The following is a 22,085-nucleotide window of genomic DNA, read 5'->3' on the forward strand; positions in this document are numbered from 1 at the left end:
TATACTGGTATCCTTTTGCTACTACCACTCCCCATTCTTACAGAAAACTAATTTTCTGGAAAAAAAAAACCAAACGCCATCTGTTTTGACAAAATATCGTCCTCAATTATGCAAATGAACGCATTTATGAAAATAAACCTACTGAAGAAACTTAAAACTGCGATGTTAACTGGAGATCTAAACAACATCTGCTGTATCTTCCTTTTCTTACCTTCCTTTTCTTTGGGTTTTAAAGTTTGCTCTTCTTTTTTCTGCTTTGCCTCCAAAAGTTCACGTTTCAGCTGTCGTGCTTCTTTCCGTAGTTCCTCACTGGAAAGGAAAAAATATTTACAAGAATTTAATCTTTTGGGAATGTAAAGCCACTCAGAAGAAGCTGAATCAAAGTTAATGGGCAGTAAATCTCTGATATAAACGAAGGGAATGTACTGACTCACGCATGCTAGGAACATGGCTTAAGAATCAATTAGAACCAAAGAAAGCTTGTATTTTCATTAGAAAAGACAACAAAAAGACATAACAGATGACTTATTTTAAGAGCCCTTTAGAAATATGTCAAGGACATGAATAATAAAACAAAGAACTCCCACTTGTATTTTTAATTTAATATCGTAATATTTAACTATAAGAACCACAAAAAAGAATTTGAAACAGAGGCAGTGCCAAACCAATTTTACACGTATTATAAAATTCAGTTTACGGAAGTAATAAATGCCAGCATTCTTGATTTCTTAGATGAACAGATAATGTAGTTGTGATGTGATTAAGATTACATCTGTATAATGATAAATTATTACATATGAAAATTAACTTAATTTTAAAATTTTACGACAACAAACAGGAATTGACAGCAGAAAAAAAATGTGCAAGTCAGTGTGCCAATATCAAGTGAAATCTCTTTCTCTGGCATCCTGGCTTGTGTCAGAAATGGTATGGTGAGCAGGTCTAGGGAAGTAGTCCTGCCCCTATACTGAGCTTTGGTGAGGCTTCACTTTGAGTACTGTTCAGTTTTGGGCACCTCCGTACAGAATGGTTGGAACAGGTCCAAAGAAGGGCAACAAGGCTTGTGAAGGGCTTGCAGAATATGCTCTGTGAGGAGCAAATGAAGGAACTGGGGCTGTTCAGTCTGGGGAAGGAGGCTGAGGGGAGGCCTTACTGCTCTCTTCCAGTATCTGAAAGGAGATGGCAGAGGGAGTGGAGTTGGTCTCTTCTCACTGGTGACAGGATGAGGGGAAACGGCCTCAAGTTGTGCCAAGGTAAGTTTAGGCTGGATATCAGGAAAAACTTCTTCACAGAAAGGGTTTTAAGCACTGGAATAAGCTCCGCAGGGAAGTGTTGAGTCACCATCCCTGGGTGTATTTAAAAACTGTTTGGATGTGGTGCTCAGGGACATGATTTAGTGGAGGGTTGTTAGGGTAGTATGGTTAGGTTGTGGTTGGACTTGGAGATCTTGGAGATCCTTCTCAACCTGAGCAATTCCATGATTCTTCACAGAATCACAAAATAGATAAGGAGGGACTGCTGAAGATCACCCATGAACCATCCCCAGTGTGAGAAAGCTTTTCCATATGTTAAAATTCAATTTATTAAATTTAATTCTACAATCATATACTACACTAGTGTGAAAGCACAATAATTGCTTTCAGTTTTTCTGGTGTTAGAATCTGTATTTTCCACTTTTTCCAAAACTTAAGTTCCTATTTCTTTTGTATGTGCCTAGAAACTACATGATTTTCTTCTTTAAGTTCCTGAAGTACACTGATAGGTACAATTAAAACTATTCTCTCCCTCTCCTCCTCCTCAAAGAAACTGAATTCTTTGCCACTCAGCAAGAGTTGGTTACAAATGCACTTAGAGTAACGCAGTCCAGCACATCAAAAAGTTTTCTTTAAGAGGGACACACTTAAAAGTTCTAAGTTATATTAAAGTAATGTGGAAGAAGAACGAACTATTCTTTAAGAATTATTCATTCTTCACATCTCCCTTTTATTTTTCCACTGGAAGGAGGTTTTTGTACAGAACATAGATGTGCCTAATTCCTTTAGAATCTAATTATAAAGTAATTTTATAAGATCCTTCTATTATCAGTAATAGATAGATGGTAAGTTGATAAAAGACTATGATACTTGGCTTGGGAACTCTAGACTCCTAGACCCTAAACTTCGTACCCTCCTAAACTATGTACCCTCCTAGGCTCACCTTAGGCTCACCAACGTTAGGCAGGGGAGACAGACAATTCAAAAAGCCTTCATGGTAATGAGGAAGCCACAAGAACTGATTAACTGAAAAGCCAAGCTATACTCAGAAGACAAACTTCCAGTTCGTCAGAAGAGAACTGGAAACAACTGTTTAACAGAAGAACATGAAACTGATGAAGTAAGGCAGAATCAGCATGAGGGCCCACAAATTGGTCTGCAACTGCATCCCTTCATATTTTAACAATAGGTCTTTGCAAGCGGTAAATTTGCACCTGTGTTTTGTGTAAATTAGCTTTTGTTGGTATGTGGTTGCACTGTTGCCTCTTTTCTCTGGAAAGCTTACGTCACATCACTGCTTTCCTGGTCCCACTATTACGCAACAGAATCTCCTCTTGCTCTTACTTTCCTTCCCCCTTTCTGTAGTTTGGAAGCTTTCCAAAGAGACTTCCAATATCCTTCTCAGCTTACTTATTCCCATTTTGAAGGTCCCAAACATACAAAAATGGAAACCAAACAAGTAACACAAAACTGGATTTTCTCTTTGTGAAGTGTATTACCAGTATTGTGTACAAAACAACAAATCATTTCCTTTCTGAATTTTGTTTTTTAAAACTAGAAGTGTAGCTAATTCTTGAAATCTTTTATTGCCACATTCTGTGAAGAGCACTTAGGTGAAACTGTTTAAGTACCAAGCTGGATTCTGGCTTGGAGATACTCCTTCTAAAAGTAGAACAACACTGACCAAATTTCCTAAACACAGTTTTATAGCTTTTGAATGTAAAGTACATTGTAACTAAATGCCACAATTTTCCAAATAAAAACTAGCATTGGCTTATTTGTAAACAACAGCTTTTAACTTTTTGTCTGAAATTGTTAGCCTGCTTATTTTTTCTACAATTACTACAATCTCTTGATTATATAACCCTTAGTAACCTTTTCTGATTGAACATCCTAAAAGATAATAACTGTTCAAAAACGTTACCAATAGGCTTACACTATTCCAGTGCCAAGCATAATTATCATCAGCTAGCTCAACCATATATTCCACATAGAAGATCAAGATAAAATAACTATGTATATGTGTATTTGTCTATATATGCATATAACAAATTGCATACTGAATGTTTCTGAGAAGAATTATAGACAATATTCTTTTTCTGTCAACATTTAAGCAAGTTAGCTCCAGGAAGCACTATGAGAAAAAAAAAAAAACGAACAAAAACCTACTTACCAAAGTAAAAAACTAAAATGGAACAACAATGTCAAAAGAATTGTTCATTTTTCTTATTTATATCAAAAATATTTGTAGTCAGAATGTTTATTCTGCAGAAGAAAAACCCAGACAATCAGTTTCAGAAGAAAATGCCTAACTCCAGGGTTTTTAGATGCATCAGTTTGACTCATGGGATCTCCACGATATAGAAGCTACAAGACACTGGTTGTCTTCAGGTTCATCTCTTACTGCATGTTAAACATGCATGGTGAAACTATCAGATTTCCTGGTAAACTATTTGAATGCATGTTCAACCGACATCTCTGCACTGTTATCTACTACTTGGATTTCTTTTCACAAATGAAATAATTTGAATTTCTCCCTGCAATATGTCTACAATCCTTATGAACACGGGCCTCAGAATCAGACATGATAGGATCAAACACTCCAGCAAACCACTGCTGATTGCATACTTGGTTCCTTTGTTTTGATTCACATAGAATACAAGGTCATCACCACCCTGAGTACTCAAATTACTTCTTGCAATGACTGTAATCCCATTTATTATCCATTTCTTTCCAAAATGTTCTTCAGCCATTGTATTACCCTGCAGCTACAACCTACATTCCAGATTTGCAATTGTATAATCTATTATTTAGTAGTATTTTAAGTTTTTCTTGTAGCATTCTGGCTAAGTGCTATTTAATTCAAATTATTTTTAATAATTTGTCCTCAGGCAAACTATATTGTTCTCATATAAAAACTTTTTAAATAAAAGCAAGTATGCCAGTGTGCTTATAAACAAATGCTTGGATCTACCTGTACTATAAGCAATAGCTATAAACTTTTTATAAATCAAAAAAGTCATCTCTTTAAACCTGTATCATCCTCTCACTTCAGTTTCTCTAAGAGGCAACACAGTTATCTACTAATTACCAGAACTGATTACAACTTTAATGGCCATCTTCTTTGCTTTTGAGTAAAACTAAGAAAGCAATCTGTTACACTTACTTACGAAAGAAGAGAGGATAAATTATGTATGTTCATTTCTTGGTACTGTACCTTTTGCCACATTTAGACTCTGAGATGGCAGTCCTACAATTCTTCGTAATTTCCTGTTTTTCACTATAAATTAACATTAGTAAAGCAGAAAGCATTCCATTTTCAAGTCCTTGCCTAATTAACTAGGCTTGTTTTCTACAAGTACTTCAGTTAAAAGATGTAGCCCCCCTGTCAGTGGATGTGAACTTTTTACCGTCCTCACATTATGCATACTGCACGTTCCACATATAGACACATACAGACCATATTTTTCTTATATAATGATTTTTGCCATCTTTATGATTGGCTGAAGATAAGCCATCAATGTGCCCAGGTGGTCAAGAAAGCCACTGGCCCCCTGGCCTGCATGAGAAATCATGTAGGCTGCAGGTCTAGGGAAGTAGCTGTCCCTCTGTACTCAGCGCACTGAGACAGAAAGCATCCCAACTATTGCGGACAGTTTTGGGCCCCTTACTACAAGAAGGATATGAAGTTGCTGGATAGGTTCCAAGAGCAATAACAAAAATGGTGAAATGACAGTGACACAAGATATGGGGAGCAGCTGACAGAAATGGAGTTGTTTATTCTGCCAAAAGGAAGCCAAGGGGAAATGTCTTGGCTCTCCACACTACCTCATAGTGGATGAATCTCTTCTTGAAGGAACGGAGGGCCCCATATGCTTCCCGACCCAAACCGTCAGGAAGTGTGCTGCCCTCCTGGGGCCCAGGTCAGGGACATAACCAGGAAACTCCCAAAGCTGGTTAGGTCCACTAATTATTTTCCTTTACTCATAGTGCAGGTGGGCAGTCATGAAATTGCTTAGAGAAGCCTATGAACTACGAAAAGAGATTTCAGGGGTTTAGGGTATTTAATTCAAGGAGTGGAAGCTCAAGTGATTTTCTATTCTATACCTTCAGGGGCAGTGAGGGACATGGAGAGGGCCTGGAAAGCACAACGAACGAATAATTGGCTCAGAAGCTGGTGTTGAGCCAGAAACTTTGGGTTCTTTGATCATGAGGCAGTTTTCTTGGCCCCTGGCCTGTTGTCCGTCCATAGAATCCACCTATCTCAAAGGGGGCAACAAATGCTAGCACAGGAGCTAGCGGAGCTTATCAAAAGAACTTTAAACTAGCAATGACGGGGGAAGGGGACAAAACAGGCCTCACAAGAGATGAGCCCAGAGGAACAATCTTAAGCTGGGGGTGAGGCAAATGAGATGACTTGGCTGAAGTGCATCTACACCAATGCACACAGCATGGGCAACAAGCAGGAGGAGTTAGAAGCGATTGTGCAGCAGGCTAACTCTGACCTAGCTGCTATTACCGAAACACGGTGGGACCACTCCCACATGGACTGCTGTGATGGATGGATACAAGCTCTTCAAAAGGAATAGATGAGGAAGGAAGGGTGGTGGTGCAGCCTTTTACATTAAAGACTATTTAAATGTTGAAGAGCTTGGGGTTGGGAATGACAGACTTGAGTGTCTGTGGGTAAGGATCAGGGGGAAGGCCTGTAGCAGTGACATCTTGGTGGGGGTCTGTTATAGACCACCTAATCAGGATGAAGAAATGGATGAAGCATTCTATAAGCAGCTTGCGGAAGTCACGCGATCGCCAACACTTGTTCTTATAGGAGACTTCAACTTCCCTGATATGTGTTGGAAATATAACACAGCACAGAGGAAGCAGTCCAAGAGGTTTCTAGAGTGTGTGGAAGATAGCTTCCTTATGCAGCTGGTAGGAGAGCCTACCAGCGGTGATGCCCTGATAGACCCGCTCTTCACTAACAGAGGACTGGTGGGAGATGTGAAGGTTGGGGACTATCTTGGGCAGAGCGACCATGAAATTGTAGAATTCTCTACACTTGGAGATGTCAGAAGGGTGACTAGCAAAACTGCTGTCTTGAACTTCAAGAAGGCAGATTTTGACCTGTTCAGGATACTTACAGCACGGGTCCCTTGGGTAAAGGGTTCTAGGAAGCCTTGACGCTCCTCAAGATGGAAATCTTAAAGGCACAAGAACAGGCTGTCCCTGAATGCCATAAGGTGAATCACTGGACAAGAAGACCAGTGTGGATGAGCTGAAAACTATTGCTGAGACTCTGGAAGAAAAAGAGAATCTATGTCCTCTGGAAGAAGGTACAGGCTACTTGGGAGATTACAAGGAAGTTGCTAAATTATGTAGAGAGGATGTTAGGGGAGCTTGAACTCTCCTAACCTGAACTCAGATTGGCCACTGCAGTCAAAGAGAATAAGAAATCCTTTTATAAATAAATCAATGGTAAATGAAAAACCAGGGAGAATTTCCATCCTTTCCTTGATGCGGCAGCAAATGTGACCCCTGAGGATAAGGAGAAGGCTGAGGTACTCAGTGCCTTCTTTAAATCTGCCTTAAGTAGCCAGACCAGTTATCCTCAGGGCATTTCATGCCCTAATCTGGAAGTCCGGGATGCTATGTAGACTACATCCCCGGTGATTCAGGTGGAGACGGTGTTAGAGAGCTCCTCCTCCATCTGGACTGTCACAAGTCCATCGGACTGGATGGCCTCCATCCTAGGGTGCTGAGGGAGCTGGTAGGGGTGATTGCTGAGCCACTCTCGGCCATCTACCAGTTCTCCTGTTATCTGGAGAGGTCCCAGAGGATTGGAGGCTTGCCGATGTGACTCCCATCTACAAGAAGGGCTGTAAGGAGGATTCGTTTGTATCAGGGAAAGTTATGGAGCAAATCATCTGGGGTGAGATCACACGACATATGTGTGGTGTCCAGGGGATCAGGCCCAGCCAGCAGGGTTCATGAAAGGCAGGTCGTGCTTGACCAACCTCATCTCCTTCTATGACTGGGTGACCAGACTGGTAGATGAGGGAAAGGCTGTTGATGTAGTTTACCTAGACTTCAGCAAAACCTTTGACATGGTCTCTCACAGTATTCTTCTGGGAAAACTGTCTGCCTGTGGCCTGGACAAGTATGTTCTTTTTGGATAAGGAACTGGCTTAGAGGGCTGTGCCCAGTGGGTAGTTGTTAATGGAGTTAAGTCCAGCTGGCGATTCGTTACAAGCAGTGTCCCCCAGGGGTCAGTACTGGGGCCCACCTTGCTTAATATTTTTATTGATGACCTAGATGAGGGGATTGAGTGTACCCTCAGTAAGTTTGCAGATGACACCAAGTTGGGAGGTCATGTCAATCTGCCTGAAGGAAGGTCCTTCAAGGGGATTTAGATAAGCTGGATTGCTGGGCTGAGGTGATTGGGATGAGGTTCAACAAGGCCAAGTGCCAGGTCCTGCACTTTGGGCACAACAACCACAGCGTTATAGGTTTGGGGATGAGTGTCTGGATGACTGTGAAGAGGAAAGGGACCTGGGGGTGTTGGTTGATGCTCAGCTGAACATGAGCCAGCAGTGTGCCCAGGTGGCCAAGAGGGCCAACAGCATCCTGGCCTGCATTAGAAATGGTGTGGCCAGCAGGAGCAGGGAGGTGATCATCCCCCTGTACTCAGTACTGGTGAGGCCACACCTTGAGTACTGTGTTCAGTTTTGGGCCCCGCACTACAGGAAAGACATCGAGGCCCTGGAATTTGTACAGAGAAGGGCAATGAAACTGGTGAGGGGACTGGAGCACAGGCCTTCTGAGAAGTGACTGAGGGAGCTGGGATTGTTCAGTCTGGAGAAGAGGAGGCTCAGGGGAGACCTCATTGCACTCTACAACTTCCTGAAGGGAGGCTATGATGAGGAAGGGTTTGGCCTCTTCTCTCAGGCAACAAACAGGACCTGGGGAAATGGCCCCAAGTTGCACCAGAGGAGGTTTAGGTTGGACATGAGGAAGAACTTTTTCTCTCCGAGAGTGGTCAGGCACTGGAATGGCTGCCCAGGGAGGTGGTGGAGTTGCTGTCCCTGGCAGTGTTCAAGAGGAGTCTGGATGAGGAGCTACGAGATATGGGTTAGTGCTTGTGGTTGCAGTGGTAATGGGAGAACGGTTGGACTACATGACCTTATAGGTTGTTTCCAACCTTGTGATTCTATGATTTTATGATTCTATGATTCTGCCTGAAAGAAGACTGTTGCAAGGTGGGTGTCAGTCTCTCTTCTCAGACGACACGTCGTAAGACACAAGGAAACAGCCTGGTACTGCACCAGAGGTGGTTTAGATTGGGTACCAAGAGGAATTTCTCCACGGAAAGAGTGGTCAGGAATTGGAACAGGCTGCCTGGAGAAGTAATGGAGTTCTCATCCCTGGAGATATTTACAAAACGTGTCGATATGGCATGTAGGAACATGATTTAATGATGGGATTCAGATTGATGGGTCAGAGTGTTTGTTAGATTTGATGATTTTGAAGATCTTTTCCTACTTCGATGATTCTATGATTCTGTACAGCAGATGACTCAATATACAGTATGTAAGAGGTTTTTTTTCCCCCTTTCTTTTTAATCTAAATTGTTGAAAAGATGCCTGTTCACTTGCTTCAAGCCTGATGGTAATTTCATCAATATTTTAGTGACTCTTGCTTCTGGTTGGTATTGGTGTTCTAATTTGAAACATTCTTTGCTATATCCTTTTTCTTTTTAATCGATTTCATATTCCTTTTAAACCAGAATATTTCCATCCCAGTGTGACTTTGTTCTACATCCACATTGGGCATCCCTGAACAATTTTTGTATTTTGAGAACTCTTCATTCTGTCTTTAATTTTCCAACTTAGTTATATAAACTAAACGAAATCAAATCCTGAATATTTGAATGCTAATCTCTAAGCCACCGGCAAAGTAGAACAACGTATCTGAAACAATTCAGCTCACATTAAGAAGTACCTTCATGATTCATCTGCAGTTTAATGTACTGCATGGCAAAGCAGGCCATGTGCATGCAGAAGTACTGGTCAGGAAAGTCTTTCATTGTTCCCCCATTTTCTATAATCCCAAAATGAAAAGATTCTTTCCACTGACTGTTTCAATATATAAACTGCATGATTTTCTTGCCTCCTAGCCTAATACAGTTTCAGAAATTCATGTCACAAGTCACAAGTCACATAAAGTAAGAAAAGCCTAGCAGCCATATGGCTGGACAGGCTCCATGCACAATCTGAGGGAGATTACTGGATCTCCTCTAATCCTTGCACTGAGTTTGAAAGAAAGCAGATTTTGGCAGATCAAGATTCCATCCTCATAAAATGAAAGAGGAAGAAAACTGAAAACCACACTAAAGATTAATAACATAACTCTTACCTTCTATAACAAAAGATCTGCCTTCTAGTGGTAAACAAACACTTGTTATACTGTGTACTTAGATTACGTGCTGTTAGCAACCCTAATGCTAACCCTAACCACAGTGAAGCAGAGGCTGAGGCTCAGAGGATGCACAGCCCATGGATACCCCCGCAGGAGCAGCTCCAGGCTGGAGCCACAGTCCATGGGGAGCAGCCTGCGGTGGGGCAGGAGGGCTGGGACAGCTACCTCCTGTGCAGACAGTGCTGGAGCAGCTCCTGAGGGTAGGCCCCATGGTACGGAGTCGTGTGGAGCAGTGCCTGCAGAGCTGCAGATGGTGGGGAACCCACACAGCATCAGGTGAGGCAGGACGGCATCCCACGGGACAGACTCACATGGAGTAGGGCACAGTGGCCATGGAGAGCAGCAGACTGGAAGTATTACTGAGTGACTGCAGTCCCGGTCTCAGTTTCACAGTATGCATTTGGTTCTCAGCATTCACATCTGTTAGGCAATAAATTACAATAATCTCCCTTACACTTCGAGTTTGTTTTGCATGTGACATTATTTTGTGAGTCATCTCCTCATGAAACTTTTTTTTCATCCCATTTTCTCCCTGTTCTCATGAGGACATGGAGTATGGGAGTGACCTGGTGGTGCTATGCTGCAAACCAGTGTAAAAGCACCATTGCAGACTCTCATAGGATGTAAAGTGGCACAGTCCTTTATCAAACTGTGATTTAGGGAAAAGGTGCATATATTCAACATTATACTCGTAATGACAAAGCCGAACAGATGTTAAAATTCATCTGATACCTATACATCAATCACAGGAATACCTTCCAGGCATGCTCCAGTTTACCCAAGCTCCAGTATAAACTCCACTCCAATGCAGAGTAGTTACTACTCTTTCTTTAAATTCCACTTAAGCCCCTAGGGAGGCCCAAATTGCTTGAGATTATCTAACATACAGTCATTCCCTGATCTTGCTATAAACAGCATCAAATAAGCTGATTTTCTTTCACAACTCAAGTACTTAGCTGATGCCAAAAAAAATACAAGCAGCCTTCACAGCCAGAGGATTCACTACAGTTAATGTGAATTTATAATGGAGAAACGACTCCATGATTGAATAACTGAAGAATATTCTCCACCACTTGACTTGGTGTTTTTCTAACAGGCTTTAGTTGAAGTAAGAATTAATCTGCAGAAATAATGTTTTCTGTAATAAGCAGTATTAGTTTAAGTGATCATTTTTGATGGTGCAGCATGTTATTTCCTTTCCTCTTTTTACGGTATTATAATCACGTTATTAACATTATTATTTTTGAGGCCATTTCTTCTCATTTCTTTGTGCTAGCTTTTCATTCAGAAGTGGCAGAGGACTATTATTACTAACTGGCTATACTTAAAATAGTAAAATTATTTACTAAGTGTTACTTGAAGTAAACATAGCCAGAGAATAAAAAGAAACACATTAATTTTACAAAGTCATTTTAAAATTATATAAATAATAAAGGAATGACAAGATGTAAGTTCTTTACAGAGAGAGTGGTGAGGTGCTGGAACAGGCTGCCCAGAGAGACTGAGAATGCCCTGTCCCTAGAGGTATTCAGGGCCAGATTGGATGGGGCCCGGGCAGCCTGGTCTACTATTGAATGGGGAGGTTGGTGGCCCTGCCTGTGGAAGGGGGTTGGAGATTCATGATCCTTGAGGTCCCTTCCAACCCTGGCCATTCTGAGATTCTGTGATTGTCATGTGAAACTATAGTCTTTAATTGAGCAGCATCCGATAACATCTTCTGTCAGTTTCAATTTTCTCTTAGACTGCTTTCAAGTGTAACCTATTCTAGAAGTTAATATGTATGCCTATATACTAAAATTAATGTGAACTAGTTTTACACCGCTCATGTGAATTTCACAGCAGAATGGACGATGTTAATTCAGTTTAAACAAAAAATCAAGATCTGGTACCATATTATCTCTTCAAAATGTAACCTAACAACTTTTAAAGAAGTCCTGGACTCGATTCTCTTTTATTATAGGAAGATATATCTCTTTTAAAAAACTCATTAATTCCATAAGAAGGATATTTTATTATCTCTTATATTTATTAATGATAATTTTCAATGTATATTATTTCAATAGCAGCCATGAAAGGTCATGCTAGAACTGACAAGCACAGATCTCAGGAACACGTAGAAGAATCCCTGTTTAGATGACTGCTTCTGATTTCTGCTAGATTCTCTTGGGAAAAAAAAAAAAAAAAAAAAAAAAAAAAAAAAAAAAAAAAAGTGCCATATCCTGTTTGGGAATTCCAATTTTAAATTAAATTTGATCTCTAATCATAAAGTAAAGTAACATAAATTATCGTATTTGTACAACTATATGCAGAATGTGAGTAAGGATCAAGGGAAATGGCTGTTCTACAATGTCACAGTTCTGGAGGCTTTTTCCAATACTCCCCTTCTGCCCCTTTATAGTACCTATAGAACATACAATTCTTGGAATGGGTAGCAAATTCCTCCATTTGGCATGCAGATCTAAGACTTTTCTAGGATTCAAGAATCTTATTTTATCTGGAATACGTTACTGTTCATCGTTGATACTGCAAGAATTTTACAACTGTAAAACTGCAAAGGCAAATCGAAAATTATGGATTTGGAATATACATTATGTCTTTTTGCCAATCTGGTTTTGCTGTAGGAAGGAGTCAGACAAATGTCTGTCTTCTGCAGACAGTACATCTCGCATAAGAAGATGATATGCAGAAGAACTTCTTTATGGTAAGGTGATTAGAGCAGGTTTCCCAGAGAGGTTGTGGAGTCTCCTTCTATGGAGATATTCAAGACCCATTTGGACACATTGTAGGGTACCTGCTTTAGCAGGGGATTGGACTTTATGTCGAGGTCCATTCCAACCCCTGCAATTCTATGATTCTGTGACATAGAAATGGTAGAAGACATTCACCATTTCTTAGAAATCTGAGCTATGTATTTTGATGTAGGTGCTAAGTGCAGTGCAGTATGGATATGCTAACAGTTCATGCTGTTTCTTGACTTTAATTTGCTATGTTACTATTTGCATTTAGTACTGTAACCCTTAGGGTTATTTTCTATATTACTGCTTGCAATTAGTACTTTAACCTGTAGTTTAAAAAAACTTCAGCATCAGAAGTGTTTATGGATGAATTACTACTATTTATATATTTTATCTAGGACTACTGAGTGATTTCAGTGCTGAAATATGATATGATTGGCATATTTATTACAGAATACTCTGGCATCCACTACTGTCTTTCCATTTCCATAAACCATTCTAATCACATGATTAGAATATCAATTATCTGATACTTTATTTTAATGTAATTATACACGCTGGAGTATAAACTGGATTTTATGCCAGCTATTACAGTACTGCGCAATGAATTCACATAGGCTGAGATTGATGAAGAATGTTACCATTTTATTCTATTGGAAGAAGTTTAGGAGAACAGCCAGACCTACAGACTGAGCATGATAAACATAGGCAAGAGGAAAGGTATTAAACGACAGCAATATCTTTTGCTAGAGCAACTAACACAACTGGAGAGGAAAAAAAAAACAAGTTTTAGGGCATATGAGCTCTTCTTCAGCTAGTTTATTTTTCTTTCACAGTTAGTCTAATAAAGGGTATTAGCTTTCCCTACAAGAGTTGTTTCATTTATATTGTTCAGCCACTGGCTATACTGCCAGAAACAACAGATGTATGCATCAGCACATGTATAGAAGCATAAATCATAGTTTTATCTTAAGGATGATTTTATGCACTATCTGTACTTCTATTTTCACAGTAGATTCTGGAACAGACAGGAGAACCTAACTTTTTCCAGAGTAAGAGAAGAACCCAACTTTGGCTAATGTAATATAGGCAACACTGTTATAAACTAAAAAGAATAACCAGAAAACCTCTGTGAGACTGCCAGCATACCTCATCCAGAACAACTGGTATGTATTTGTATCAACTGGAAACATGTAGCTTCACATGTGATAGAAGCACATTTACCTTTTTCTTTGTGGTCTTGCAGCTCAGTACATTTTTCAATCATGGTTGTTGTGGTTAACAAGTTTCCTTCCTCATCTGTCATTTCTAAGTGACAGTTTGCATTAAGAATTCTTGTTTTAGTCCCTTATCACATAATCTTATGACTCAAGCTTCATTCCATCAATCAAACTTCTATGAAGATTTAATTTTCCACTAGGATATCTCTCTCTAAGTAACTTCTATTTCCTAAACATTACTTTCCAGCTTTATACTATCTTGTAGTTTCACTTAATACAAATTGTCGGTTACCATCCTCCAAATTTAAACTGCTACTGAAAACTTGACTAAAAGCTCCTACAGCATAATTTATGTTCTCCTTTAACTAGCTTATCTATTTTACAGTTCTTCTAAATTTCAATGTCCTTCATTTTATCAATTTCCTCTTTTCAACCTTCCTTTTATCATATATTTAGCCCATAAAAAAAGGATCATTTTTGATCTACAAATAACTTGAGACAAGTTAGTTCGGCATGTTGTCCTTTAGTAAACCAATTCAGCATATTTTTCTATCAGCCATTTATCCTTGTCTTTAATTACTCTTATTGTCAAACCAAGACCACTGTATTATATTGTTCTATCATAGAAGAAACAAATCAATTTCATCAGTCATTCTGAAAATTTAGAAGGATGGTTTCTCCAGATAAGTAAGAGAAGTCTTAAAGAAAATACTAAATGCTTTGGAAGTAATCATAGCTGCTTCTTGTAAAACAAGAACTAAGATGTAATGAAAAGCTCACAAAAGAGACCAGAAGGGCAAGGAACTAGTGTGACTAAACAACAAAGTTTAATAGGTTATTCATACTAAATAGTTTTATACCTTTAAACTTTAACCTATGGCTGGCAATACAGATTGTAGAAGATGGTATGTTAAGGGCTATGACAAACTTTAAGGAGGAAACAGCTGAATGTATTAATACTAAAATGACTGAATTAAGTAAAACAAGAAAACATAAAAGAAGGTAGAGGTCACTAGGTCACACAGGATTAAAGGGAATAATAAAGCGAAACAAAACCACTGCTGATAAGATAATGATGTATTTGTTTCAGCTTTCTCAAAAGAAGATGTTAGAGAGATAACTCTAAGAATGTGATGTGATTTGGAGGTCAAGATGATGTACTATCAGAGCTAGAAGAAGAGTTATCAACGAACTGAAATATGATAAATCTCCCAAGAATATCATCTGGAAAGAACACAAGAACAACTGCTTCACTAACTCTCCTTAAAAACTATGTTGTATCAAATGCTCTGATAGTAACAAATACCATATATTTCAAACTAAAGGAATGACCAAGAAAACACAGTAAATTTCACGGCAACTTCTCATGAATAGTTTAAAATACCTAAAAAAACCCATGCCTAATGGTGAGTCTCTATGCTGTTTCAGTTACTAAGTAGTTTCATCCCAATATGTTGGTGAAGGTGTGGATGAATACAGTAATGGACAATAAAATGAAGACCTTTAGACATTCAAAAATGCTTTTAAAAGTGCTATCAGAGAAGGCAAATGGTGTGAACAAACTGAAAACAAAGTACACTGTGAAAAAAAGTATAGCTGATCTGGGACAAGAATGAGCAGTACAGTACAGCAAGAGGTAATAATTCAAGTTGAATACTCTAAAAAACTGAAGGAGATCCTTAACACTAATGTTTCTGGAATATCCAAAATCAGGAGGTTTTACAAAGAAAACGGTGATTTTACAGGGTTTTAAGTCAGGAGAATGAAAAAAATGATAACAGTAACCTTCTCAGATATTCTGATGAAATTCTCTTACAAAATTGAAGGAGACTCTGCAGAAAGAAATGTATCTTGTATGCCTTACATGGATCAGAAGTCACAGAACGAGCTAATGAAAAGATTCTGAGTTTTATTAGCAACGACTTGGTGAGTACCCTCTACTGACCTGTAGCTGTGAAAAAAAACAAATATATAACATATTGTGTTACAATTCACATTTAAGGAGGATAATATAACAAGTATTAGAGAGGCTCTAACAGAAACAATAGTGTTGCTCAATTGAGCATACTGCATACAAAACTGGATAACCCATATCAAAATGGCCAAATCATTGGGGAAGCTTCAGAAAAGATAACCATATTCTCACCACTAAAAATTTTTGAGGAAACATGAAAAAGTGTAGAAAAATACTGCAGACTTCTAACATCAAGTCAAGGATAAATTAAATGAAATCTCAGTGAATTATGTTAATAAAACGTAATATTTTTAACTCCTCAGATGAGACCACACAAATCTATTGCAAACATTTGCTTTGCATTGACAACCTACATGATTAAGAGCATCTCAAACATTTACACTGAAAACAGAAACACTTTTTTAGAATAATTAATGCCAAAATGAATTTCAGAAAAAATAGAAGACTTCATTCCTTGAGATTATGCCTATTGCTTGATGGATCCCTCTCCCACTTCTCTAAGGCAAACAGTACTGGCTACTGGCCAGCCAATTTCACTTGCCAATCATCTACATTATCAACTGAGGCAAAGCTATTTAGCACAGCAGCATATGCCTAATGGAGATTTTCCTCTCCAAGCCTCAATCTGACCCTCAATTTTATAAGTGTTATCAGTGCTCATGATTATTAAGAACCAAAACATTTATATCATCATTAGAGCCTTCAGAGGAAAATAATGCACAAAAAGATGGAAATAAATTTATATAAGCTCTGTAATACCTGTGTGCCATTGCACATTTAAAGTATCTAAGTAGATAGATTGAACTAAGAGGGACAATACATGCCAATTACATATCACTTTTTCTTGGAAATTGGATAAAACACTTGCTCTGAATTTTGCCTGCCGTTTCCCAACATCTGATAAAAATTTGTACCAGATGGAAATGATTGCAACGTGAACAGCACTCCCTTCATGTTCTCCATTCTGCTGATTTAATCACAGACACACTGAATCTGATAGTAATGAAACAATAGACTTGTTGTTGATGAGATCACCAAATGGTTCCATAAAAACCTATCAGACGCTGTAAAGCCTAGCCACCACAGACATACAGAATCATTTTTTGACCTGCCATATCACCTGTCTATACAAAGTAGTACAAGCAGCCTTAAGTAAAACAAATGGTAAACTTTACTTAATTTGAAGTTATATTGAAAAGCCAGATTCAAAAAGGAAAATCTTGCCAAAAATGCTTCACAGAGTTCGCTGGCTTAGATACTTCTAGATTTTTGCATCCTTCCGTATTATGAAATGGCAGCATGATTCCCCAGTGAGTCTGCTCTGCAATCTCCATATAACACACATTTTAAACAAACAAATCACATTCACATATTCTGCTACTGCAAATTACTACTGAAAGCTGTATTTGAGTATACAATAGCGCTGAGCCACTTTCAGGATTAATGCCAAATTGTCAGTTAAACCTACTGAATCTACCTATATTCTTCCTGAAGTAAATACAGATTCATTTTTTACTAAAATTTAAAAAGAACAGATCTCTGAAGAGAAACAAAATAACTTAATTCTTCTAAAACCTCAACATTATAAAAAAGTGCTTTTCTGTACATAAAAATGTCATCAACTTAATGTCAGTTTAAAGACTGATTTGCAGAATGTTTCAAGTCTAGAAGCAATCACTGAGCCTCACTCACAGCTAACAAAAATTGCCTCTTTCCAACAGTACTATTTTATCCTCAAAGGATCCAACAGGGTGATTCATCCAGCCTCAGGATCCTTCCTGGCTGCCCCTTCTCCTAGGGGCTCCTCTGATCCAGACAAGGGAGAGCAGACTGGAAAAAATTTTTTTGGCAGCAAGAAAAGAACCTAGCTGGAGCACTGCGTTCCCCAAGCCCTCTCTTGTCACATGAAGAGACCACATGTACATGCTGTGGTGGGAAAGGCTTGCAGGATTCTCAGGGACAGTCAGGAGTTCCATTGTCAGAACAATTTATCTGGCCCACATCATAGTTGTTTGTACAGGTATGAAGGAATCCTGAAGATTCTGAGCGCTAGGTATGAGCTAGATGAAATACTCTGGTAGCAGCAAACTGTTTCCCTTCTTCTGATTATGGCAGATAAGACAGTAAACGTAGCACTTCAGAGAATTAATTGCCAGAGATGTACTGTGCAACACAATCACACTAGGCCAAGTAATACTGCAGAAAACAATTACCTTTTATGATTATTTTCTATCCCCTAGAATTCTGCATCTCACCCCCCGGTCAAGCACTGCAGCTCAGTCTACAGCTGCTTCTGTTTCAGAAATTAATAGTGATTAGAGGATCTTTTATTAACTCCTTGCCTTACTTTTATGATCCCTCCTCTAAATACCCTGTCAGAAGGAGCAGACCACATCCAATTGGGATTTCAATGAGAAAAGGCAATTGTGCCTCTCTGGCTGTCCAGTGAAAGGGGAAATTCCTCATGTTTCACCATTTCCAAAGCTTGTTCATTACTCAGAGTCCAGAGATTACAGATGTTAGATATGAGAATTTCATATGGAAGGCAAATTATAACACAAACAAAGATTTGAAGGAGCCTGAAAACTATACCTAATCAAGTACGGGACAGAAATGTCTTCAACAGAACAAGCTGCAGGAGTTAGTCACAATTTTTCATATAAAAAGAACCTGAACGTGTAAAATGAAACTGGAAGACAGCAGACCTAAAACAAGCAAGAGGAAATATTGTCCACACTGGTTAAAATTAGACTGAGGAACTTACTGCCACATGCTATCTCAGGCCAAAAGCATGACTGGGATCAAAGCTGCTAGATATATTTATGGAAGAAAAATATACCAAAGACCATTAAGCACAACAGCCCAAATGAATTTTCTGACTAAATAAGCCTTAAACTTTACATTGTTGGAAACAGAAAAGTTTCCCAGTATTATCCTAGCCCTACTCTGTTTCTGGCCACTATCAAGAGACAGGGTATTTGACTAAACAGATCTTTGATCTAATCCAGCACAGCTTATTCTTAAATAAATTGTGACTTCTAAACACTGACATTTATTACTTTGAATTAGCAACATATAAGCGTGGAGTGACATTTTCCATTTTGGAGAGGTCTCTGTCTAAATGTGCACAACTACATTTGTTTTCTTGCTTTATTTTTGGATGAAATATCTCTCTGGTAAAAATAATATTCAGAGAAAGCAATATGTCATTTTCTGTGTTTGAATGGAGAGAAAGTAAGCATTTTTCACAGCTCTAAAAAGATCAGCTTCTTTGTATAATGGAAAAAACTTGATAAAATTTTGAAGGTAATGGCTGTGGGATATGTAAATACAAAAAGAAAAATACATTTCTAACTTTTAGGTGATGTATAAACAAATAAGGAAGGAGTTAATAAGCAAGATCTTTTCCAATATAATCAATACTTGACCCAGATTTAGGACATGTGTAAAGTGCATCCATTTTAAACAGTTATCATATGTAAATTGCCCTGGAAGTAATGCCTCCTATTCATTTCCATATCCACAACAGATACAAAAAGCACAATAACACTATTCAACAGAAAAAAATCTGAACTAGAAAACACTGCTATTCAACACAGTCACCACCATTAGCTATGCACTTTCACCAGCAATGAACAAGAGCCTGCATGCTGTGTTTGTAAAAATCAGCACCAGAAGAGGTGACCCGCTATCATTGTTGCCACTGCTGAAACGCACCACCCACCGCCTCACTGCGCTCACACCCACTGTTTGGTCTCCATAAACGTCCCACAAGCATTGATGAAAGTCACCGGTTGCCTTTTTATTTCTGTTGGAAGAATTCAGTGACACACTTTTGCTTTATCCACACTTCCATGTCAGATACCATTCTGTCAGAGTGCCCCTCTACTGCCATCTGTCATGCGCAAACAGCCTGGAATGGAATACTGATGGGAAGGTTCAAACTGCCATACCACCAGCCTGATGTTGTGGTCCAACATAATAGACTAGGAGGCATTAGTTTCAGAGTAATCCTCATAAAACAGTTATGCCATAGCTGATACAGTTATCCAGGGAATGTCTGGACTATAGAATTCATTACAATGATGTAATCATGACCAGAAAAACTCCCCCAGCTTCTCACAGTATAATCAAACATATTTGCATATGTGCCCAGTATATTCTGTGCATCTGATGTACTCCTTTCACCTATAAAACTGGTTACAAAGGTCACTATCATATCAGCTTCACAGTAATTCTAGTAGAAAAGAATTCAGCAGATTGAAGTGATTGTTCTTTTAGTGATCATTAAAATCTGTGAAGTCTGTCAAGAACAAAAAGAAAGGTTCAATGATTCAGTTATAAATGAATAAAATATATTTTACAATCTTTAATCTTAAGAAGCACAACCTGTGTGCTGTGTTATTTTACAGTAGAAAATACTAGCTGATCTTCTTACACCAGATGGATTTTACATTCTTATGAAGTAGCTCCATCTCTAATCTCTTCCTCTACCCATTCCTTTCCTCACTTGAAGGAAGAATGGCTCCAAAATGACTCTTTCATTATCATACCACATCTGTACATTCATTAAGCATGGACCATTTGTGAGCCAGAAAAAACATTTTGGGGTCTCTTTACAATGAGTAGAAAGTATTTTCAAACTGAGCTAAAGCAAGCCTTAGAGAAATTCAAATCAAATAGAAAATATGTTCTATTTTTACAGTAGATCTCAAATTGGACCTGAATCACATGATGTAATAAAACCAAATGATGTTTAGATGAACATCTTACCCCATATAATATTTAAAACACTTTTTCTGATTTGAAGAGCAAAACAGATAATTTATTAATGTGGAATATTACTTATTTCAAATCTGTTTTATAATGGTCACCATTATTTTTCGTTTTGGTCACTGCAGAAAGACCTGATTGGGATAATTAGACAAATCCACAGACACTTTTATACTTTGTTTTTCATGTAAATAATTCTACTGTTATTCAAACTAAATTTCATTCATTACATCTGAGCCTTAAAATGATGTACAGTGCTGAAAATGCTAGCAGATTTGAAACGTTTGGGCTGAAAGGCACAATTTACAAGTACACTTGTAAATAAACATTTGTAAACAGTAATGTTAAGCTAATTTAAAGCATTTAAAAAGAGATGCACAAACTCATGTTTTATTTTATCCCATGTGCAACTCTTACTACCAATCAACAAGTATTCTGCTCTCATAGTTTTTCTCTTTTTCAGGTTCTAGTCAATTAAGTTTCTGTCTTTACTAGCTTAATTCACTATAAAATAATTGCCCAAATTTTATAATCAAACTGGCATATATACTTCCATATTTAATAACATAAGAACAGTTATTTGTAGCAATGTCACCAATGTCATTAACTTGCTAAGTGCTGTAGAGGGCACTTATTTTTCCAACATTAACATTTTATTACGCATGTAATATTGTTATGTATAAGTACTCAACAAAAACAAATGTAAAAGAAAATAAAAACAATGCAACTGCTTTACTACTGCTTAAATAACAACTAATATATTAATATACAGCATAAACCAACATATTTATATTTTACAGAGTATAAAGTAATGAAATTATTCTTAGTGAGTTCTGCTGGTGGGTCCCATTTAATAGACAAGTCAGTTCAGCTGCAACAGTAATCAAATATTCCTATAAATTGCTGAAAACAGGCCATTTGGGGTAAGAAACAAGAAGTTAGGGAGTGGATCCTGTGGATCCCCACCCGTAGAACACAACAGACAATTGGCATTATATACAACCCTTTCAACATTTTCTACTTTTAAAGGTAATGTTTTGTGAGTAATTATCACACTTTGCAGGCATACTGTAATTCAAAGATCTGTCTGAAAAGCCAGTACTCAGAACTTAAAATAGCCATTATCTCTAAGCATCAGTTAGCTAAAAATCGTAAAGTTTACCAGTAAATAAGTAAAAATCAGTGCTTCAGATGTCAGACAGCTGAAATGAAGTGATCCAAACTCAAAAATCAAAGGCTGCTCTTTCTAAAAAAACCAGCATTTTCTTACTGAAATTACTGTCAAGAGAACATTTAAAGACAGGCAATACCAATGAACAAAAATAATACTACAAAGAAAAAAGACTAACAGATCATAGCAAAAATATACTTACTGTATAAATATTTACTGCAAAAATATAAAATAAAAGGCCTCTCAATACACTGTCCTAGGGTTCATCTTCTTAGTCTTTTTCTTTAAAAAAAAAATTTTTTTTTTTACACTGCACCTGTTACTCACTACTAAAATAAAGGTGACTAGAACACAGAGAATGGATCCCATAGCTTTCAACTCTACTTCTCCTTTACACAAAACGAAGGCTATTTTAATAATATTTTAATATTACTCCTTTCTAGTATGAAATAATACTCCTTTCTAGTATGAAAGGCATGCACA

The 22,085-nt window shown here is 38.0% G+C and overlaps 1 protein-coding gene across 1 annotated transcript in view; it reads right to left on the bottom strand.

Moving 5' to 3' along the window:
* Positions 1-22,085, bottom strand: part of CWC27 (CWC27 spliceosome associated cyclophilin) — a 120,166-nt gene that overhangs the window by 36,696 nt on the left and 61,385 nt on the right. Inside the window, exon 11 of the mRNA XM_042825703.1 lies at positions 212-309. Coding sequence (XP_042681637.1) covers positions 212-309 — 98 coding nt within the window. The remainder of the gene's footprint in view (positions 1-211; positions 310-22,085) is intronic.

This window comes from Centrocercus urophasianus, unplaced genomic scaffold (assembly GCF_019232065.1).
Source record: "Centrocercus urophasianus isolate 14NV4802_14NV808 unplaced genomic scaffold, USGS_Curo_1.0 seq_25, whole genome shotgun sequence".
Lineage (NCBI taxonomy): Eukaryota > Metazoa > Chordata > Aves > Galliformes > Phasianidae > Centrocercus > Centrocercus urophasianus.